Consider the following 23,370-nt stretch of genomic DNA (forward strand, 5'->3'; position numbering starts at 1 on the left):
CCTCTCCATTCATTTCCGTATCACACTCCCACAGCAGATTGCAAAATGGAAAGTGGACCAGTTAAGCAAACTTCATTCATAAGGCCGCAGTCAACGTCCGCAACGTTAATGCGTAAGTTCACGCGCACACAGTACCAAAAAATGATACGGTTCATTCAGTAAAAATAAAAGCAAACAACATTATAGCCCGGCGCAGACGATCAATGCAGATCAGCATGGGCTTTTGCGGGAGCAAAATTGCGCACGGCCGCATTTTTCTTTCCGTTCGTCGTAGCTTGCAATACGAGTAAAGATGAGTGCGATAGGCAGCCCGCGCAAACAGTTCTCTCAGATAAACCGAGAATGTTTGACCAATTGTTGCCAATTTTCCTGGCATCATTGAATGAAGAGATTCTTCCGGGACAAGTTGTGACCCAAAGAGTTTCGCGAACATTGAACCGCGCCTATGAGGAAAGTTAACTCACTGTTTCCATCTTTCCGAGAAAGATGTTCTTAACGAACGGTTCCCGCTTGACTTTACCGGTGGCCAGCTCTAGCGGACGCTCAACGATGACCGGTGGAGCCATGTGCGCTGCGGGAGGACCTTCAGAAACGAGGCGCCGTAGGAGAAGCACGACATCGCTTCGGCTTCCTGAGAGAGTCCCGCATCGCTTCAAGGCTTGTTTTAGCAGTAGAGACATATTTAACAGCAAGTTCTTCCCTCTTCCTGCAGTTTGCACGTTTACACAATCATGATGCGTACTGTTTAGCTTTCCGTTACGGCGCTAGCAAGAATCGACACGGTCCGCTGCGACACCACGCGCGGAGCGAAGGTGGTAGCAGTGGTAGTTTTGATTTCAGCGCCGCCTTCTGTCGCGGCATAGACAATGTATTTACAAGCGCTTCTTTGGCTTAGCAGACAAACTTTGAACAATAAAGTTGATTTTTATTCATGAAGAATTTAGTTGTTGAAAAACAAAATGATACTAAGGCCCAGTTCTTTATTTCAGGCAGCGCGGCAGCTTTAAAGTTCCTAAGTGCGCCGGCACAATGGCCAGAGCACAAAAGCTTCGACAGATTTTCAGTTCACTAAGGCCCTATGATCCCTAGAACAGGGACCATAAAAGGCACGGTGCACGTAAGGCAGAATATGCTGACGGAGACGCATTCCCCTTAGCAGCGGCCGACAATCACGGTCGCCCCTTAGCATCGACAACGATCGATAAAAACGATATTTCCGGAGGCCGAATATTACATCCGCTATTACCAAATACGTAATCAGCTGCTCTAAAACCGTAATTTGCAATTTTGCAAAAGGAAGGGCTCGCACTACGGTCATAAAAATCTTGCGAAAAGCAATGAAATTACAACCCATTTCAAGAGACTTACGAATCCCCAGAGGAGGGCAGCCCCATTTGTTCTCTCTGCGGGTATTAGAGGCAAGACATACTACACATATCTTGTACTTATGTATACATACGTAAGCCACGAGAGTGTCTGCAGCTATCTATTTAACCACAGTGGGAGGCCGTGCTGCTTAGTTCAGACCCAAAGGATCAGCTCCGAGTCGCACCGCTGGTCCGGTTCTAAGAGGTCACTGAACATTGTCTGTTAATCCGGCCACCTGGCGCCCAGCTTAGAAGCGGAATCCACCGTGGGGAGGGGTACACCTCCTCAGCAAAACCTCTTCATTAATAAAGTTTTTCCCCTTCTAGGGATTGTGGATCTCATTCCGGACTTTTGGAGTTCGCTCTGGAATTCAGAAATACTGAATCTGTGTTCATGTCATATTAACTGCAAGTATGCTGTTTGTCAGGAACAAGCAATATGTCACGCGCTGCGCACGGACAAGCATATTTGGCCGCTGCTGTGCTATAAAAATATGTCAACTGTCCAGTTCCTATGAATGCTGACCGTGGGTGCTGGTAGCACGAGACACTGGAGATAATCGTGCACAAGGACGCGTGGGCCAGGCATGGAGCAAATAGGTTGTCGAAGCGTAACAGTGGGACATGCGCGAAGCCAGCTGCAGGCGCACATAACAAATGTCAAATGACCGAACAAATATCAGTGTCACAAGCTGCTAGACTTGTTCTCCTTCAAGAATGTTAGATTGGAATGGATGTTAAATTAGACATTAATGCATGATCTGAAATTTTGCACAAAGGAGTACCCTTACCTCATCCTAAGTATCAGGCAGTCTTAAGATAGTAACTCTACTCCTTACAGTTCCACACAGCAGTCCTAAATTTTTTACCTTTTTTCTGCCACAGCCAAAGTAGTAGACAAAAAAGCATGTAGCAAACTAAAATTTACGTCAGACAGAGTGAAAGGTGTACTCGATATTGAATATTTGGAACTATGTAATAAAGCTAAACCTCACTCAACGAAAAAGAAACAAAAGCATGACAAGTTAAGGTTGCTCAAGTAAACAATATACATGGACTGACATGTGCACAGGTAGGCCAACACCTACTGAAGTGACGACACGCAATCATGAAGCACCTCACTTTATTTTACATCACTGAAGGCAAGGGGAAAAACCATTATGCAGTTCTTCACTTCTCGCAAGTTCCACCAGCGCCCTAACCGGTGTTCTTGACCCACTGCTGCCACCAGAACGTCCCCAGAGTTGCTGAAGGCAAGGGAATTCACAAATCCAGCCTGAAAAAGCAAAGCAGACAAGAACCATGCACTCCGAATATCAATGAAATGGACCGTTTGTTTACAAACATATAATTGTTATTCATTTGCACTTCTGCAAAAATTTACAAAACATTTTTCTGCGTTTTGGTGTGTATTTTTGGTGCCTAGAACATTCTCTTTTAGTGCCTACCAATTCGGCCTCTAGTGACCAGGTCTCTTTTCCCATACCAAGAACTTTTAGTACACATATGTACCTACTCAATCGGGTAACAGCTGCCAAATACAGCTTTTGGCACAGCCCTAGCTGGCAATAGAATTTATTCACAATTATCCATGCAAGGGGTGATCCATGTCAACTGGGCCCGTTAACACTGAAAAGCATAAAACCATACAAAAAAGCCATCATTAAAGCACCTCAACTTTCATAGCCTTTTGCTGGCAGCCAGCACTCAATATACAGGAAAGGAAGCCGCTAGTCAGGAAAGTAACAGTTTGTTCTGATCACTATCCATAGTAACATGACAATAATAGACAGACTGGCTCCAACGGGCTCCGTGCATTTTCACTTGTTCCATATTGGGGACAGCGAGTCCATATCTGAACAAGGCAAAATTACAAAGAAAAAGTTTGGTTCCTTAGAAAACCTTCCTGTAATTTGAGACAAGCATGTTTACCATGCATTTAAGCAATTTCAAACTTGATCAACAGACTCTAAGAGTGTGCCCAACCCACATACCGCAGGAATGCTTGCAACTTCTGTTAACTTCTTGCACTCTTCTCCGGAACTCCACAACTTGATCTCTCCATTCCAAGAGGCTGGGAGGAAAGAAGGCAGAATATACACAGCTTAACGAACCTATTTTAACACTAATAATGTAAGTCACTTTCACTTCTGCACACATTTACCAGCTCTACTGTACGCAACCAAGCGGTATGCCTCACCTGAAGCCACAAGATCCGTGCAGCGCACGGCGGCCACTGCGGTGAGCCAGAGTGGTGATCCATCTCGGGAACCATGTGCTTGACGAACTGCACAGGTCGGCTTCTTCTTCAGAGCAGTCCAAAGACTCAGTGACCTGTGCGGAATGCAGAATCACACATCCATACAATATCATGCCCTGCCACGAAGGGCTTAAAAAGCAAAACTACATAAATGCAGGCTCCTGCTTTCTCAGTCTGCTAGTACGCATAAACTAACCAAATTATCAAAAACTAAATTACAGGACGTGTTTGGAGTTTGCAGCCAATTCAAAACTTTATTTGCTATTTCAGGTGCATCCTCGCACAAAAGAAGACACCGTCCAGACTATCTTGCAGCCCTGAACTCCACAACGCTACTTCAAACTAATTCGTACCTAACTTGGGCTAACCATATCATGAAACTATGTGCTAGTGCTTCCAGATCACACGGCTATATCAGGAGATCCCTTTTCATGTCCACCCCAACCACCGAACAACTATCATGTGAAACATAGATTCGGACTAAACTAGAATCCTCAACAACATGGAATCTTTGCCAGACCTACTTGATAAATTTATCCAAAACCATCCAGAATCGGGCATCTTGTTTCACCACTTCACGGTATAAACCTCGGCTCAGCATCACTATCACGAAATCACCTTTCGGCCTCAAATCATTAGCTCTCCGTAGAAAAATTATAATTTTCTGCCTTTTTCGTAAACTGTACTTTAACTTTCCAGCACTTTGAGAAAATCTTCTACGAGCTTTGGTAAGATCATCTCGTCGTTTATTTAACACCACACCTTAAGCATACAGCGTTCGCACGGTTCCGCTAATGCTTTCAATAAATATTTTCTTCCCAGTGCTACAGAAGGCTAGAATAACCTCCCCGAACACGCTGTCATTGAGGATAATCCTTCCAGATTCAGAGAGTTCCTGACTGACAATCTCAAAAAATAATAAAAAAGATTTTTTTCCTGTACCCCGTGCCAACTATCAAGACCTGCAAACTGAGCAGTTTGTTCTACTTCCATAACTGTAATCTGTTTTGTTGACAGTTTTGCCACATTAAGTCACAACTTGAAATATTTAAATTTGTTACTATTTTCTCTGTTTTTCATTTTGTTTTACTTGAATGTTTTTGTTTTTCTGTCCTTTTTGGCCTTCTATGCTCATGTATGACTGCTGAACATCCCTGCAACTTCTCCTTGTGTCCCATGGCAAAAAAGAAACTAAAAGGACGCCATTTTGATAGGCGCTGTTTGCAGCAAAGGCTTTGAAGGCGGTTTTCATGCTGATGGTGAAAAATGACTTTGCCCATGGCTCCCAGGCATGACAGGAACTATGAGACAAGTGCATTTCGCTAAAGGGAGAGCGTGTTGAAGGTGGTAAAAGTCTTGAGTAATTATCAGAAATAAATTTTGCAGAGAATCAGTCTCTGTTTTTAATGAACAACCTTCGTACAAAACAAAGTCTCATCCCACTTTAAGCCTAGCCCTGGTGCACTGAGGAGGAATGTGAGTAAGCCAAGGTGAAATGCAATGCGAACAAGGAAGTATGTATTTATACCATTTTTAGCTTTCAAAAACGACCTCAGTCATACAACTGAAATCAAAAAGTATGCAGGTTCTTCAAAATTTCAGGGTAGAAAAAAAAAAATAAAATTGTCCTTGTCCTCGGCCCATCTCCTATGTAGCTATTTTATACTGCTGTATTAAACTAAAACTAATACTAGTAGTAAGTATTTCACTGTATGGCACCAAAGGAATGTTTACTTACCCATCATCACCACCTGAGACAAAGTGCTGCTCATTGATCATCTTGACACAGTCGACAGAGCAGCTGAAAACGAAATGTCAGTGTATGAGACAGAGTCAAAACAAAGTTGAAAACACAAATTCAAAATAAGAAACACGACCACTAAAGGTCTACATGCCACGAGATCACAAAAAGCAACCATGCTACCTAATTCCTAAATTCCACCTCCCACCCCAACTGTGACATTTGGTAAGTGCAGCTAAAGCTAACATGTCCAATTGAAAGCATTTTTCTAGCCCTGAAATGCGCTCCAAGTATGCCTGCACCACAATGCTCATTTTGGCCAGGTGGAAGATTATTATCAAAAGAAGTGAAATGGGCAAACACAAACAAGACACCCTGGCTCTTCTGATTAAGTCTTGTCAGTGTGTTGTTTATAGTATTTGCTTTAAATGTCTAGATATAATGCATTAAGAAGTCTGCTAGCAACATGCAATACAAAGCAAATGGGAGACTCTTCTCAGCAGAGTACTATAAAAGTTGAAATCAAGTTTCTGAAAGTGCACTACACACAGAAATTCATCCAAAAACGGTACTTTGTTTTCTGGGTCTCAATGTTTCAACCTGTTAACAATCTATTAATTGGGCAGCTCCTGGGACTTTACATTTTACTACTGTAATGAAAGCAGTAACTAAAAAGTAAATGGATTTTACTTTTGAAATTAAGAAATAATGATTCAAGTTGAGTGAAATTGTTGACAAATGTGACGCTATGATGGCAATCGATAAAAAAGCACACCATTTGATTTCATGGACATCAACATGACAAAACAGGGCTTGTCCAGGCTCCCGCTTTGTTCAGCTGCACCAATTTCAAAAGATGGAGTACCCGAACTCCAACCTGGCTTTAATGGCCACGAAATGTGGTGTGGGAGGCAGAACACTAAAGGCACCCAACAGCTGTGTGATGTCAATGCACATTAAAGACCCTCGGGTGGTCAAAATTATTCCCAAACCCTCTACTATGATGCAGTTTCTCTCCTTTTCTCATTTTCTGCTACCTTTCTCCTTGCGTCATGGTGTGGTTGAGGTGTCCATGGAGAATTGTGCCTTATTAGGCTTTTCATTTCCTCAAAACCTATTTCAAAGGTAATTTTCCTACACACTTTACAGTGTGCTCAAAACATGCGAGCTGACATCTGCTTATATTTATTTACTTATTTGGTACCTGCATCGCTGGTAGGCATTACAGCAGGGCATTACTTCCCTATTCATAAAACAAGAAATCATGCGTGAAAAAGGCCTTCATTGGATACAATATTAACAATATGTGGTGGCAAAATATTCCATTCACAAACTGTTCTCAGCAAGAACGCTGGTAGGCATTACAGCAGGGCATTACTTCCCTATTCATAAAACAAGAAATCATGCGTGAAAAAGGCCTTCATTGGATACAATATTAACAATATGCGGTGGCAAAATATTCCATTCACAAACTGTTCTCAGCAAGAAACAAATAGCGGAGCACGTCACCTTTAAAAGGAAATTAAAAAAGGTTTAAAATGTTTTTACTACGCTTCAAAACATAGAACGGCGGCTTCAGATATTTTGTTCCGTAATGCCAGTCTTGGAATAATAAATATTGTGCAAAAATTTTAAACTCAGATTTCTTCGAGTTTTGAGATCTGGCCACTGAAGATTGCTTTTACTTTCTGACATACTAAAGTGTTCTATCATAATTTCTAAGGACAAAGCAGACTGCTCTCTTCAGAATTTTTTCAAGTTTATCAATAAGTTCGGGTCCCAGCACACTGACGCATATTCGAGTGCCGTTCAGAGTCTATTAAAATATAACTTTTCTTTTAGATTCTTTGCGAAATGGCTGGAATTTCTGCTTAATAAACCTAAGATACCGGCAGCTTTCTTCACAATGTAGTTAACATGCTTTGACCACCTCAAGTCGGCAGTAAGGTAAACGCCTAGGTATTTATAATTCTGCTCTTTGTTCAAGGCTACAAGGTCGGTAGTGTATACATAAGACGGGCAGGAGCGCTTCCTCAAAAAGGTGATGTTTATGCATTTTTTTAGCACTTAAGAGTCATGTCCCAACAACACACCACACAGCAATCTTATGTAAGTCATCTAGGAACACTAGCAAAGCCTGTCCAGGCACCTCTCGACATTTCATGTATGTTGTGCTGTCTTCAACAGCAATAAACAACGACATACTTATTCATGACATGCACTAAGTAGGTGACACCAGTACCACATTTATAGGGTCGATACCTACCGGTGAAACCGGCACAAATGAAGCGATAACTTCTATGCACACACTTGCTCAAGCAATCAAGCAGCCTCGAATACGGACTTTCAACAAGAAAAGAGTGGGCTGCTTCTCACCTGTGACTCTGGTACACGAGTTGGGATTCCTCTGGGATCTTCCAGATTCGCACTGTGTTGTCTCGGCCACCTGCAGTGACAGCACGCTCGCGGGCATAGCTGTCGATGGCTGTGACCGCATCTTGGTGACCAAAACTACAAAGCAGACAAGCCAAAGTCAAAGCAGTGACAGAGACAAAAGGCACAACAGTTTGCTAGGTAGGTATTGACAGGTTCTCACAAAAAAAGCAAGGCCATGCCAACCAAGACCGAGCAGCTAGTCATTGTAATCAAGCAAAAACTATGCACCAGACGCTCTTCCCGCAAGCTGATTATTATGCATAAAATAGACAAGTAAGAGCATCTCAAAGGTGGAATACTAAAGCTTTTATTTTTTCCTTTGCGTGGTTACAATGCAGGCGGACAACTAACTCAAGGCTAGAATGAAAACACACTTGAGCAACATTTTTACACAGCACAAAAACAAGGACAAACAGATGCAACGCTGAGCACGCAGGTGTGCTAAAGTTTATTCATGCTGTGAACTTTGTAAGCCCATTTGTTGGACTATGCATCTCATCCCTCCATGGTTTAACATGACTAGACAATTCACCTTACAGCACATTTATTGGCTGCATTCTACCTCGTCCTGCTTTCATTTATTTTATTTTCATGCCTCCCTCATTCAGTATTTATCTCCTAAATTCCCTTTCCTATGCAGAGTATCATAACAGCTCACTTTAAACCACAGCTAAATTCTTTGTTTTCCTTTCTATCGAAGTGTCTGAAAAAATAAGCTGGTCGGCCAGTCTTCTATGCATCCTTTCTTCCCTACTTGACAAAACAGCCTGTTGGATCTTAGTATGGGTTAGTTGGTTCACAGTTTTTACAAATTTACACAGCACCCGTCTCGTTTCGTGTGTTGTCTTCGTTTCGTGTCCGGTTTCATTGCGTTGTGTTAATTTGTAAAAGCTGTTTTCACTTATGTATTAGAGCCAGAGTATTGCTCAGACACCAGCTATAAAGTTTGTATCAACTATCATGTAGGAAGGAAGAAAAGTCTACTGGTTCGATGCTTCTTTTCGAAGCATTTTAAATGTACAGTATGTAAATGCCCTTCAACTCACAGTGTCTCCACATAGGCCATTTCGTCCAGGTTCCATACTTTAACAGAACGATCCTCAGAGCAGCTGAAGAGCTGATGGCTTCCAGTTCGAAAGGCGACACCCTGCACAAAACAGGCATCCACATGCAGTATAGCTTTAGTTAGAAAATTTTTCCACGGACAGAAACTCGAGGGCAGAAATTCTGTAGCAATAAACTGTGTTGGCACAGTTAGATGCACTGCAAGGCTTGGATAAATTTTGAATAAATTTAGCTTTCCTTTTTTGGACTTACGACGGGATATATTTGTTACCTAATATAAGCAGTACGCATCTGAATGACACTGAACAACTGCTTTTCAAGCTATTAACATAAAAATAAAATCAATTACTCTCCTGCTTGCAGCGTCCCTTAGTGTGCCACTTCACCCAAACAATGGAGTATGTGGATATGAACAGAATACGTATTTTTGCACCAAGGTTTTCAATCTGATTGCAGACGTTCCTCCAATAAGCTTAGCATAAAGCAATGAGGCCTACACAATGTCACTGCCACGCACATAATATTTACCACTGTGCTCACACAGTAGTCATACGCAGAAAAAAAAAAAGTTTGCAGCATTGGTATGCTGCGTTACACCTTCAGGCTCATAAACATGCAAAGTGGAATCACCTTCCCTATAACAATGCACAAGAAAAGACAAATTAGAGACAGCCAGTTTAAACCATTTACTCATGGCTCCATATACCTGGAGCTCTTGCCTAGGAGCACTGCCAAAAAAATGATTTCAGCAGTGAGTAATGGGACAATAAAGCTATGCCGTTAATGCTGACCTCAGAGGCATGTGAACACTCTCAGCACTGCCAATCCTGCGATAGATTTGCAAGAATGCCCTATGTGTGCAGAATCTCCAAACAAACTAAACTCTCATACACTGAGAGCGCAATAACAGCCCCCCACCCCTCATTGTTTTCCGGCTGCTGACAGTTTTGAGCGTATGTTGCAAGTTAAAAGTGGTGGTTGAATATTTTCTCGTGAATGCAAGAAACTGGCTGGGACTGTGAGGTGCTATGTACGTATCAAGAAAGCAATACACACATGCACATTCATCATTATAGTACATGATAAAAATGTGCAACTGAAGTAGCAACCTTAAACAAAAATACCTACATAAGGGTGTAGTATATGACACACATTAAAAAAGGAGAGACGAATTCGCTGCTCATATGAGTGTAAAATGAGCTGTGTAAGAATGAAAATCGCTGCCTAAGGATAACATATCAGAATAAAAATAAGATAGCTAAAGGGGCGGAGACATAAAGTTCAGTCTCAACAAGTGAATGTAATCATGTCTCGGGCTAGCACGATATTAAGTGAATAAGTACAAGAAATGTGTTTTGTAGTTCAAAAGAGGCTGCACTTTCTTCAGTTGTGAAAATTATATGAAAGATTTGTAAAATGTGTGTGCAGTCTGAACCACTCCAAATCTGTGGTCCTGGACATAACTGTTGATGAAAAGTAGAAAGTGTTGCCTATTTCAGTGAACTTACAGTTACAGCACCTCTGTGACCCTGGAAAGCATGGATCCGCTGCAGCGTGGCTGGGTTCCAAATAAATATGACTTTCAGTTGGCATCCACTTGCCTGCAAACAGAATTAACCAGCAAATAAGACACCAACGTCTGATTAAAAAAAAAAAATGAAGTTCTTCAAATCAATGCCCTTAACTGACATGAAATAAACTGTTATCATGCATAACATGTCATTGCTAAATTCTGTAATGTACCTCTGACACAGATGTGAGCTGGCTTGCCTAGAGTAAATGAGGCTCGCAACATGAGGAGAGTAAATGTTCCATTAGATGATGTCCTTCAGATAAGCTACCGTGAGGGCTCCCGAATAGGACAACGTTCAGTGGGAAAAACATCCATGAAGTTTTCAGAGGACACTGGCCTTATGGTACAGCGATAAAACACCATCACTAAAAGCAGTGACTCGGGTGCAGAAACTGCTGACAGGCCAGTGCAGGGCTAATCCTGCCTGTACAACACCACCCTGCGCACATGTGTGCAAACATAATGACATCGTTTACTGGCACTGCCCATAGTAAAAACATGAAGAAAAGCATATGCTACCAGTTCACGCAAGCCTTTTATGCTCCATTCAACAGTATACATGGCATGGGAGACTAAATAAACTACATAAGTAGCTGCATGTACATGCAGAAAGTGAAATGAAATATACATGCAAAGTCCAGTCATTGTAAACCACGAATACATTCAGTATTGGAAGCGGCCAAGTGTGATCCTCAATGCACTTGGTATGCTAACACTGTGACAGTGCTGCCAAGAACTTTTCTCATTGAAACTTTTGGCTCCATTAAAATATTGTGCGGTTCACCTCGGTCACTGCCAACAGAACTGTACAGTGCGTAATTCTTTCAACACATCACCTGTTGGTCTGTTAAGATATTTTGCTGCTATTTATGTAATTAATACAAACAGTGAGCTAGAAGCAATGACCGTCATGTATGTGACAGTATACTTGTAAATAAATGAGAAGTCATTTACGTATGCTAAAAAGGTCGGCAAAAAACTTCAGCCACCTGCATTCTCGCTAAAACACCATGTCCACAGTGGGGCACAATGCTAATGGCTAAGAAAGTGGCTGCACCCAACAACAAACAAAATGAACTGTGTCAAAAGAGATAACAGGAACAGACATAAAAGACATAACACTTAATTATGTTAAGTGTCCACAATGCGATAAGCACTAAAAGCTGCCGACACCCTTGCGTCGGGTCGAGCATTCTTTCATGCTCGACCCGATTTCATGATTATTTCACACGTCTGCCTGTACATAACAAAGCATTTCTTCAGGTTATCTAGCCGCTAATTAGATGTTCTCCTCAAGGTGTCTAGAGGTGGTGACATGGACACAATGAAGATACATCGAAACATAAATTTGTCACTTCCGGTCTTAAGAAGTACGAGACCAACACTGCATTTCTTTCCCCGATAGGGCAGCTAGTGCTATTGTATTACTAAATGCAAGCACCTCTGCACTTGCACAGAAATAACTGGAAAAGGACTGGCAGAAGAGTGACCTACCATTTTCATGTTGTATAAAAACTTCCTTTGTGCACCTGTCTCTCCCTGCAGCTTTCTGTTTCTATTAGCTTGTCAACTGCATTGCTTTTTTACTATTGATAGCCGTTTCACACTGTCTAATACAATATTCTGTTTAGTGTGCCCATGATTTACATTTCTTCTTTTGCAGGTGTAGATTTTTGGCTCACTCTTGGAGGGTGCGGTCCCATTTGAACTACACCTCTCTCGAACTTATGTCTTCCTAAGCAAAATGTTGTGCTTGAGGTGCAAGGGGGCAACCACCCTCTCTTTCAGTTCTACTTGGCAGTTACTGTTTTACTCAATATGGTTTGCAACTCCATGCAGCGTGGCCAGAGCGTTTCTTAGAAGCTTGGTGGTGCTTCCGACAAGCGATGTGCTTGAAAACGAAAGGATTTTGCTGTTCCAGTGCTCAGCTTTCTCCCCTGTGCAGTATAGTTTGGGCAGTGACACAGCATTATCGCATCGCCGGCACTTGCATGCCAGATGCTAGGTGCATGCCCCACTTTATTTTGCTTCGTTCATTTCGCTAGCGCCTGATTTCCACGATAAAACCGTCAGGCCGGAACCTCACCCCTGTAAAGCTAAAATGACGAGATCAGATGACGAAGGGAATGCACCTGGCTGCTGTAATCCTTTCCAGGCACGCCACTTGTCGGCTATTCCATGCTTTCGGAAAACACTGAGGCCACATGCTCGCTGGCTGAAAGTCATAGAGCGCGACAGTACCTTCTCCATAGGGAACACTTTCCTTCGCGTTTTTTAGCCACCCTTTTCTTTACAGTTTTTCCTTCGTACTTTATGCACTGCTCTTTCCCTCACATTTCCTGCTCCTTATCTTGTCTTTTGCCCCGTGCAAAATGTTCAGTTGTCAGTCAGCACTTGCCTTGTTTATCTGTACCATGCATATTAATTACTCCTGGTTACAATTTTCTTGCAAATATGTGCATAAAGAGAACTAACCAAGAAGTTGCCGTCCGAAGAGATGGCGATCGCCAGGACATGGCCTCCATGTGCACTGTTCGTGTCTTGGCCCTTCTTGGCACCATGTGCAGTACAGAGCCTTTTTCCAGTCTTAGCGCACCCTGCATTGAGGAAAACAGCTGTATAGAGCCATCAATAAAAGATGCCATGACATCCTTACATTTGATTATGCTGCAGTCCTTGGAACCACTGAAGATATACTGGCCATCATGCGAGATTGTCACACAGGTTGGAGACAGTTTGTGTCCTTTGAGTGTTAAAGTATGTTCATCGTCGACACCTTTCACCTGAAGTCAGGAAGCAAGCAAAAGCATGAGGTGAGTCAATAAAGTCTTTGGCTAGTATAATTACGAGGCTGCCCAGCACAGCAAACAAAATTTAAAAAAAAAAAAAAGTATGCAGAAAAGAAATAATATTTCTGCTCACATTTTGGGCAATCCTCTTGTGAAGCTTTCCACTTTGTTCTAACTGCAAACAAACATGAGTGTTGAGCCAAATGAATGACACGAAGGCGACAAGCTGCTAAAACAGAACTGTTATTTCGCAGGAGACAGATGACTACCTACCAGATCAGTGCGCAAACGATGAGATACAACGGCTCGATCTACTTCCTCTGCGTCAAGTTTTTCTTTCTCTGCAGAATTGAAGATGAACGATGATTATGTTCCACACCGTGCAAATTGAAATTTACACATGATGGATAAGAATGCAAGTTGTCTTACCTTGCTTCTCGATTTCGGCGAGATACTTCTTTGCTAGCCTTAGCTTTTTTTCCTGTTCTGTTTCTAGGTCCTCTTCGTCCTCGGAGACATGACGACCACCGAGGACTACGTCATTTCTGCAGAAGTAGTATCCGTTCGACGGTAAGGAAAATGGGCAAATAGTGACACACTGCAGCACTACACAGTGAAATTCGCTTGTTACAAAACTGCGCTGCCTCGTGGCGTAACGAAAGTCAATACTTACTCCTCTTCAGAATCGCTCGATATAACTTCATTCGTGATTTTGCCCTTCGAAAGTCTTTTGCTTTTTTTCGCGCCAAGACCAGAGTTCGCTGTACTTCCAGGGCGCTTCTACAGGGCAAAAAATGAAGTGAACACAGAGCTATTTACATCGTGTGCTACAATGTCAAAACGTTTCAACGCTCGTCCAACACACTTACCTTACGGTCTTTCAAGCGCTGCTGCGATCGACCTCCTGCCCCAGCTTTTCTTATGAAGAACGGCATCGCTGCAGTGGACGTTATCACGGAAGTTCTGAAGTATGGGTGAAACGTATCACGCGTGCAGGACAAATACCGTAGCAGACATGCAGTACATACGAAGACTTCTTGCAGCCATGTGCGGCGTGCGTTTCAGACAAAGTGCCAGACACTAGCCAATTCAAGGTTCGTAAAAAGTCGACACTGATTCGTCGAAATGCTCTTGACGTTTCGGACGTCACGAACTTTAGTTGTGCGCAATATTTGACAGATAATCGGGCTTAGTAATCGCCTAAATTTGAAAACAATATATTTAACTAGTACTTACTGATATTTGATTCAAGGTATTTATATTTTTTGCTGGTCATCTTAGCACAAGACGTTTGGGTGTTTTCCGTAGTCACAGCCATTTGGTCACAGCAATATGATCATGCCCAGGCCAGTGCCAGCTTATTGCACAGGTCGGCGGCCATTTCGAGCAAGGAAATCCCAATTAATTGAGGTACAGTGGCTGGAATTGAGGCAATGAAAGCTCAAAATTGGAAGCATTAACACTGTGGTTACAAAAATATTCCAAAAAATATTCCAAACGTTTTCATGTTAACTTGTAATTTCACACTATCTATAAGGCGTTAAGTCCTACTGTAATATTTGTTTGTTGTTGTTGTGGCTGTAGGCAGAAGTTAAGAAAATGCACAGGCCTGCTACTGGCTCTGTAGCTGAGCCACCTCCGCTGCCGATTGATTTATTTATAGGAAGGGAAAGGCGCGGTAACTGTCTCACTCGTTTTTCTGTGGACACCTCAACCGCGCCGTAAGAGAAGGGAGGAAGGCGGGAGTGAAAGTGGAAAGAGAGAAAGAGGAGCCGTAGGGGAGGGCTACGGAGTAATTTCGACCACCTGGGGATCTTTAACGTGCGCTGACATCGCACAGCACGCGGACGCCTCTTCGTTTCGCCTCCATCGAAACGCAGCCGCCGAGGTCGGGTTCGAACCCAGGTACTCCGGCACAGCCACCTCCGCTGCCTCGTGCAGACAGAAGTAAAAGAAAAATTGATTTATTTATATGAAGGGAAATGCGCAGTAACTGTCTCACTTGTTTTCTGCGGACACCGCAACCGCGCCGTAAGGGAAGGGAGGAAGGTGGGAAAGTGGAAAGAGAGAAAGAGGAGCCGTAGTGGAGGGCTACGGACTAATTTCAACCACCTGGGGATCTTTAACGTGCGCTGACATCGCACAGCACACGGACACCTCTTCGTTTCGCCTCACATAGAAACGCAGCCGCCGAGGTCGGGTTCGAACCCGGGTACTCCGGCACAGTGGTCGGGCGTCTTACCAATGCACCACCCCGGCGGGGCAGAAGTGAAAATAGAGAAGAAAGAAAAGGAAGAGGGAGAGAAAGACGCGCGCCGCAGCGTAATTCCGTCTTCTCAACGGTAGGGTCCCGCAACTTCTTTCTCGTCACATGGTTGCCTCTGAGCGGGTTAAACGGCGATTGTTACTGAGAGGTGTGTCTGAACGCAACCTAAAGGTAACATACACTCACTAAAGGCAGGAAATGATTATGTTTAAAATTATTAAATAGTGTAAGCGTTGTCAATCTTGTCTCGCGGCTGTGTTCACGGCAGGTTTTGTGGCTATTAAGAATTAAATACATCACATATGATGCAACCTAAAGGGGAACACCCCTCCAGAAAGATATTAGTTACTTGTTTGAATGTTGTAATTAAAAAAAAAAAAACAAATTTGGAAAAAAAGTACAAACGCATGATTCGAACATACATTTTACTGGCTAAGTGCTCAGGTAAGTAACATTAATCCATTGCGCCACCAAGGAAACTAGTACGGAAGGCTTGAAATGTGCTCTTATTCATTTTTACAATATTTACGCTATCTGTCGCCAGGTGACGCTGCCCAGAGGACCCTACCGTTGAGAGAACGGAATCACGCCGCGCCGCAACAACAGCCGTCGTCCACCACCTAAGCGGTGGCGTGTGCAATGACGGCCTACAACAGATAAAAATTCGGGGGAGGCTAGCCCCCGCCGCAAGCGGCGATGACCGACCTGTCCCAGCCCCATCAAGGGAGTTTTTGTTGCTGTTGACCGTACCTCTAGCTCATCTAGCTGTGTCCATAAGCGCCTCCGCTTCTGCAGTTGCTGTCAACATTGGTTGCTGTAACCACTAACGTTCAAACGGCGCCCGAGCGAATGCTTCACCCCTGCTATAGTGCTCTGCTAAGCGTAGCAAAGCTTTCGCTTCAAAACCATTTCTCTATTTCTCATTTTGGACTCTTCCATATATAGTCGCCTTATCTCATCGAGATTATCCTAGCTGTTTATACCTTCTGAATAGATGAGCGATATCGCATCACAGTCCAACTGCACAAGTCAAGCAAGTAACAAGAATTTAATGAACATTTCCAAGTCAATTACGAAGCAGCGGAGTCAATTTTACCAAGCCAGCAATGCGCTGAGGAGTTCGTGCTTAAAGCTTACGACGTTGCTTGCACCTCTGGTTTCGACACCAGACTGAGGAAACGTGCGCAACACAGCTTCACCAAGCACGACGTAAGCGTCAAGGTCAGGTTGCCGAGGAGCGAAAGCACGACTACGACGGCGTTGAACAGTTCCATCGCCTGTTGGCGCAGCTGGACCGCATCAGACGCATCGGCCTCTTTCTTGCAGCTCGTCGTCGTCAGAGCGGCACTGGAACTAGACAGCGGGCCCGGGCAGGAATTTCTGGGCGAAGTCGGCGCCGGGGCCGAGGCGCTCGCCTTGGGTGTGGAGAGCCTGGATGAAGTGAGCTTGCACCGCGATGGCCATACCGTCCTCTCGCCGGAGCGGCTCTGTCCGAGTGCGGTACCGGGAGGCGGTACGCGCTTCGCCGGGCTGCTGCGCCTTTGGGACGTAGCCGTTGTAATCGCTGTCCGCTGCGTCTCGGAAGTGCGCATCCGGGCTGCACGAAAAAAAAAAAATCCGTTATGTGCTGAACGCCCCGTTGCGGTGGTGCAGTGGTAAGACGCCCGACTATTGTGCCGGAGTACCCGGATTCAATTCCGACCGCCGGCGGCTGCGTTTCGGTGGAGGCGAAACGAAGTGCCATCCGTGTGCTGTGCGATGTCAGTGCACGTTAAAGATCCCAAGGTGGTCGCAATTACTACGGAGCCCTCTACTACGGCACCCCTTTCTCTCTTTCCACTTTCACGCCCACCTTCCTCCTTCCCGTAAGGCGCGGTTCAGGTGATCAACAGAACAAGTGTGACAGATACCGCTACTTTCCTTTCCTGTGAACCAATTATTTATTTTTATTATTATGTGCTGAACTGCGGTTAAGTGGCGCGTTTGCTTGCTCTCACATTCGTTGTCTTACTAGCTACGAAACACTGAATCTACATCAGGCCATGACCACTGGCCAAGTTTTTTTTTTTCCTGAAGTTAATGTTGTTGCAGCGCGGGAAGAGCACGGCACATAGGAAGGAGACACACCACGACACTCGCAACTGATGTACATTGTCGGAAGAAACGGATTTTGAATGCTTTTCCTTCCAACGTGAACAACCAAAGACAAAATAAATAAATAAATTAAAGACACTTTTTTTGCCAAAGTAGAAACCGTCACGATGGTTATATATATTTTTGTCGGATAAATAGGTGATATCTTTATCAGTGTAAGTTGCGAGTCAGCATTGTAACAACATGAATAAATACCAACTTGCCCAAATCGCGCAGCCTTAATTTCTTGACTTTAATAGGCTAAAAAGGACGCTCAGGGCAACTTCATCGAATTATAGTTTTCAATAAAAACTGATTCACTAACGGCTTTCTTTGGGTACGCTGACGACTGTCCAACAGCGAAATACGCATTTATGACCGCGAAAACTGAGTATACTGGTGTTTCAAAGAGCAGTTCAAAAATTCCTAAAGATAAATTGTAAAAAAAAAAAAATATATTAGCAGGAACAAACTCTATACTGCGGCGGAAATAATATGGTCCTAAATTTATTATCCGGCTAATTAATTAAACCATACTAATTACTTTTTAATTATCGCAGTTGGGCGGCTGGTTCCTATGGGAAGTTCGTAGCCTCAGCTAAGAAGATGATGTCATATTAGTTTTGTCTTTATGAGCTTTCGTTCGTTTATAATAGATGGCAGCATCTCACCGTAGCTCCTCATTGTGACTAACCACCCAACTGTGAAAACAAAAAGTAATTAGTAAGTTCTAGGTAAATAACTGGACAATTAGAGGAGTTTTGCAGCACACTGTGTCCGCCGTAGCAGATAGTTTGCCCCTGAAAATGTTTTTATGCTATTTTGAACCCACTACTTGCAGGAATTTTCGAGTTTTCGGCGAAACATCCAGGATTGAATATTCTCGCCATTCGATTAAAACATCTGACGTTTACGCAGGAAAGGAGTGACTGCCACTATTTGAAAACGATTGACCATGAGCAAATAATAGCCTGGACATCCGTTCACACTTGCGACTCACAGTGGTTGTGCGACCGTTTTGGTCCAAAAGCAACAGTCCCAAAAGGTCCCATTGGTCGAAAAGGTACAGACACAGGCCGTTCGAGCTCTGCTCGATATTCCAGCCTTGAAACCGCTGGTCGCAAACCAGTAATCAATTTGCGGAGCAGTCGGAATGAGCAGAAGTTTTAAAATTGGCTTCTCATTGCTGATGAACAGTCAAGATCAACAAGTCTCGGACCGAGCGAGACCAATCCGCAACATCGGTCGAGGTGAGCGGCTTCCTGGTCACATGTGACAGCCGGTCGCACGCCTTTCTTGCATGCCTTTCGCTACTCGTCAGTAATAGCCTTGGGGTGGTCGTTGGTAATGGTTCCCCTAACATTCCTTCGCCAAAAAACAACAACAAAATAACAACAAAAAAGAGAAAAGTATGTCAAAAGGCAGACGGCCAAATTTACTGAATTTTTTTCATTTATGATCCACACATATTGGATAAGGATATAGAGTCGTTATGACACGAAAAATATCTGAAAATTGGTACGCTTGCCGTAGTTTTGTGCATAGTTTACGTATTCTTTCTATGCAGCTTTTGTACATTGTCGCCATATACAGTGCACATTGACGTTATAGGGAACCTCCACATGAGTTTTGACTTGTTCATACGCGTTGTCCATGTTATTTATACGGTCCCCATATTCGTTCCGTATGAGCCGCGCGACTAACATAGGGGGCTTTGAGAATCGTCGCATGGAATGTTTTACTACTCCTCTTAAGTATGGCAATGCAACGCGGCCCACAGCAGAAAACAGCAATTCCACGCTCTCCTTTCGCTCGTTTAAGAATCTCACCGCCGCCCGTGTCGGGACCCAGCTTCAGTCGAGAGGTCTGCTTGGTTTCTGTAGCTCGCGCGGGCGAATTTAGCTTGCGCCGGGCGTCGGTGGACCCCTCGCGCGGCGCTGGCGGGGAAGGCGCCCGGGCAGGATCCTCCGCAACGCGGAGGGCCCACAGCGTGTACAGAAGGGCCACGGCGGCCAGCAGGGCTTGGTACATGCGCTGCACGAACTCCTCGCAGGCCGCCATGGCCCAGCGGCCGACCGAAGGGGGTCCTTCCCCGTCGCCTAGAACAACGGGCCCGTGTCTCAGGAGAAGGATGTCGACCCCGAAGTCGCCGTCGCGCTGCTGAGTCGCTGGCCCCGTCGCCCGGCGCGCGGCCATGATGGGAACAACTCCGCCGCTCCTTCTGCTTTTTCGTCGGCCTCGCGTGGTTTGCTCTCGCCTCACGTCTGTGGCGCTGCTGTAGATACGATTGCGATTTGGTTCGTATCCACAAATAAGGTGGGAATACTGTGGGGGAAAGTTACGTGGGAGAATGAGGTTAAGAAGTTTGCAAGGGTTAAGTGGATACAGCTAGCACATGACCGGGTAAATTGGAGGAATATGGGATAGGCCTTCACCCTATTAGGGTGGCTAGCCCTACAGTGGGTATACTCCGGCTGCTGATGATGATCATGATGACTTTGGGAGTTGTGCAAGACTCGAGCAGAGAAGGCCCAACTTTTGAAAGATCTAATAACAAACGTTGTACACAAGCGAATGGCTGAGGTAGTCTCAGATCGATTTTTATAAGATAATTAGTAACTTACTTTTCTTATAGGCGCGCACCTCTTTCTGATTTTTTTCACTTCCACCTTCCTCCTTTTTCTTACAGCGGTTAAGGTGTCCGGGGATAATTGTGACAGATACTTTTCCTATGTACCATTTTGAAACGCCGCTGATGCCTGCTGTACTGCGTCTGCTTCTGCATGCTGTGTGGTGTGGCTTTCGAGAAAGCGCCAAATGAAAGGTGAAGTATCATGTGATCGCATTGTGCGCGATTGGTATGTAGTGTCACGTGATGCTGTGACGTGTGTGAATGGCAACGCCGAGAGGGGGAGCGTGGCACTTGTTAAGAAGTCAGCGCGCAGATCGCTCGTGCGGGTCTCTTAATGGGTACGGCCCAGCATGCCGAATAAACATGTTGCTTAGTCGCTCTGCCTCTGCTTCGCTCGCCGCGGCTACAACATAATTGCGACGAGGATGGAATCCCGCTGGACTACGTAAAACGCATCGCGGCGTTCGTGATCCCGCTGGACTACGTAAAACGTATGGCGGCGTTCGTGATCCTGCTGTACTGCGTGAAACTCCTCGCGGCGTGCGTGGAAGCACCGGCGTTCGTGGAGAGCGTTTGGGCGAGGCACAGGGATGGCAACGCTTGGAAGTTTCGACCAGTTCGTCGAGGACGGAGACGAGGATTTTGGGTCCTACGTGGAAAGGTTCGAGCACTTCCTGAAGGCCTCCCAGGTGAGCGACGACCTCAAGGTCTCGATGTTTATTACGGCAATAGGCAAGAGGGCTTACAAGACGCTGAAGACTTTGCTAGAGCCTAAAACGCCAGAGGACAAGACTTATGCGGAACTCGTAGAAGTGCTGGGAAGTCATTTCACCCCAAAGCCCATGGTCATCGCAGAACGATTCAAGTTTAATCGGCGGTACCAGCATCAGGGAGAGTCCATAGCAGCATATGCAGTGGAGTTGAGGCGTTTGGCAGCTTCATGCGAATTCGGGGAATTCCTCGATGAGGCTCTTCGAGACCGCTTTGTAGTGGGCCTCTGCGACAGCGCAACGCAAGCAGAGTTGCTGAAGAGAAGCAAGTTGACGTTTTCGGACGCCTGCGACGTTGCGAAAAGCATCGAGCTAGCGCGGAAGGAAAGTCGGGAATTTCAACCGACCGGGACGCAAGGTACAGTCGACGCCGTACGTCATAAGCCAGGCGGTGGGAAACGCCAGCAGCAGCGTTCAACCGGTGCAGGACTAGCAAGGGACCGAGTGTCTGAATCGCTGGTCTGTTTTCGGTGTGGCTCAGCGCACGAAGCATCGAACTGCAAATTTCGCAAGTATCGTTGTCGTGCATGCAAGCGTTACGGACACTTGGCGAAAATGTGCAAGTTCAAGTCTAGAGACGCGGCTAATTCGGTAGCTGTGGAGGACGCGGATTGTGACCAAGTGTTGTTGTACAATGTCTATTCTTGTGCAGAACGCCCAGGGCATTATGAAATTTGTCTCAAGGTAGCCAAGAAGGATGTTAACATGCAAATAGACACGGGTGCGTCTGTTTCCATTGTGCCAGAAACGCTATACAGGAAATTGTGGCCCAGTCTACCTAAAGAGCCTTGCCACATAAAGCTGAGGACATACGGTGGGTCGCCGCTAACAGTCACAGGGAAGTTGACGGTTCCAGTCGAACATAATGGTCAGTGGAAGCAACTTCCGCTCATTGTCGTTAAAACCGACAACAATAGCGACATTGCGTTGCTAGGGCGTGACTGGCTGGAGGCTCTTAAGCTAGACTGGTCAAGTGTGCATGGCGTGTGTTTAGACAAAGTTGCGGCGCTACTTGAGAAGTACGCAAAGGTGTTCGAGCCCACTCTGGGGCTGATCAAAGGTAGTCCAGTCAGGCTGGTTTTGAAGGAGGGGAGCAACCCCGTATTTTGCAAAGCGCGACAGGTGCCATTTTCTTTGAGGGAAACCGTGTCACTTGAATTGCAGTCTCTTGTGAACAGGAGAGTGTTAGTCCCTGTACAGAAAAGCGACTGGGCGACGCCCCTAGTTGTTGTGCCTAAGGCGAACAACAAAGTCAGAGTGTGTGGGGACTTCAAGGTTACATTGAATCCGTGCCTGCGAACTGACCATTATCCACTTCCCGTGATGGAAGATTTGTTTGCAAAGTTGTCAGGATGCAAGTATTTCACAGCTGGAACTGCATCCGGAGGCACAATCAATGGTGGTTGTCAATACACACCTGGGGCTTTTCAAGATACACGCGCTTGCCCTATGGCATCACAAGTGCACCTGCTATTTTCCAGTCTGTCATGGATGATGTGTTAAAAGGGCTTGAGCGGGCAAGCTGCTACTTGGATGATGTGCTTATCGCAGGTTCAACATTTGACGAATGTTTTCATCGAGTGGAAAGGGTGTTGGCACGTTTTCTAGAAAGAGGCATGCGATTGCAAAAGGAAAAGTGTAAATTCTTTCAGACATCTGTCTCTTACCTAGGCCACATTCTGGACGACAAGGGCGTTCGGCCATCAGATGAAAAGGTGAAAGCGATAAAAGAGGCACCAAGTCCAAAAGATGCGGCACAGTTGCGAGCTTACCTGGGCTTAACTTCTACGGGAAGTTTGTACCGAACATGTCAGCTAAGCTTAAGCCTCTGTATAATGCTCTAAAAAAAGAAAAGGGATTTCAGTGGTCACAGGAAGCTGAGCAAGCGTTTCAAGAAAGTAAGAGCTGGTTGACACAAAGCAATGTGCTGACATACTACGACCAGAAAAAGCCGATAGGACTAGTGTGCGACGCTTCGGCTTACGGCGTAGGAGCCATTCTGTTTCATAAGATTGGAAGCGACGAAAGGCCAATCGACCATTTGCGGAAAAGTGAGCGCCACCTTTCGTCCAAAATGGGAAGCTTCGCCGGCACTTTTGGTTGGAAAGAGCTTCTCGAACTGGCATGCGCAAGGCAGCGTTCGGCGTTTCGCGTGCGCTTAAATCGTTGTTTTAGCGTTGCTCTTTTGCTGAAAACGTGCATATGCTGAATAAAGAGGATGACATAGAAGGAGAACGATGTAGAGCGCCGACGTTCTGGGTTTTAGCCAGAATAATGACCAGTGCAGTTTGCGTCCTAAACTGTTCGCCAGGCGCATTGTGGCCGATGCTTAAAGGAG

At 45.0% G+C, this 23,370-nt stretch overlaps 3 protein-coding genes across 4 annotated transcripts in view; all 3 read right to left on the reverse strand.

The window, feature by feature from the left end:
• LOC146207895 (complex I assembly factor ACAD9, mitochondrial-like) overlaps positions 1-827 on the reverse strand; it is a 28,778-nt gene extending 27,951 nt beyond the window's left edge. Inside the window, exon 1 of one of the 2 annotated variants that reach the window (XM_084591420.1) lies at positions 465-827. In XM_084591420.1, coding sequence (XP_084447546.1) covers positions 465-680 — 216 coding nt within the window. In that variant the 5' untranslated portion in view covers positions 681-827. The remainder of the gene's footprint in view (positions 1-464) is intronic. The other variant, XM_084591428.1, reaches the window with a different exon arrangement.
• Positions 828-2,473: 1,646 nt separating this feature from the next.
• U3-55K (U3 small nuclear riboprotein factor 55K) lies at positions 2,474-14,303 on the reverse strand. Its single transcript, XM_084591442.1, has 14 exons — positions 14,101-14,303; positions 13,905-14,011; positions 13,661-13,776; positions 13,505-13,572; positions 13,365-13,406; positions 13,099-13,225; positions 12,918-13,039; positions 10,378-10,470; positions 8,851-8,951; positions 7,745-7,879; positions 5,366-5,428; positions 3,568-3,701; positions 3,362-3,441; positions 2,474-2,643 (listed from the first exon to the last, which is right to left on the reverse strand). Exons 1-14 carry the CDS (start codon positions 14,164-14,166, stop codon positions 2,491-2,493), a joined length of 1,407 nt encoding a protein of 468 aa, XP_084447568.1. The 5' UTR covers positions 14,167-14,303; the 3' UTR covers positions 2,474-2,490.
• A 2,327-nt stretch (positions 14,304-16,630) lies between these two features.
• On the reverse strand, positions 16,631-19,826 carry LOC146207897 (uncharacterized). Its single transcript, XM_084577736.1, has 2 exons — positions 19,460-19,826; positions 16,631-17,094 (listed from the first exon to the last, which is right to left on the reverse strand). Exons 1-2 carry the CDS (start codon positions 19,824-19,826, stop codon positions 16,631-16,633), a joined length of 831 nt encoding a protein of 276 aa, XP_084433862.1.
• Between the last annotated feature and the right edge of the window lie 3,544 nt (positions 19,827-23,370).

This window comes from Amblyomma maculatum, chromosome 1 (assembly GCF_055883805.1).
Source record: "Amblyomma maculatum isolate TAMU_Amacu chromosome 1, ASM5588380v1, whole genome shotgun sequence".
Classification (NCBI taxonomy): domain Eukaryota; kingdom Metazoa; phylum Arthropoda; class Arachnida; order Ixodida; family Ixodidae; genus Amblyomma; species Amblyomma maculatum.

Excerpts from the sequence above, each read along its gene's own strand:
- U3-55K (XM_084591442.1), bottom strand. The coding sequence starts at position 14,166 with ATGCCGTTCTTCATAAGAAAAGCTGGGGCAGGAGGTCGATCGCAGCAG. Across the intron at positions 13,226-13,364 it reads ACAAGAGGATTGCCCAAAAT|GTGAAAGGTGTCGACGATGA; the intron begins GTGAGCAGAAAT and ends TCCTGACTTCAG. Across the intron at positions 8,952-10,377 it reads GTCACAGAGGTGCTGTAACT|GGTGTCGCCTTTCGAACTGG; the intron begins GTAAGTTCACTG and ends TGTTTTGTGCAG.
- LOC146207897 (XM_084577736.1), bottom strand. The coding sequence starts at position 19,826 with ATGGCCGCGCGCCGGGCGACGGGGCCAGCGACTCAGCAGCGCGACGGC. Across the intron at positions 17,095-19,459 it reads GGGTCCCGACACGGGCGGCG|CCCGGATGCGCACTTCCGAG; the intron begins GTGAGATTCTTA and ends TTTTTCGTGCAG.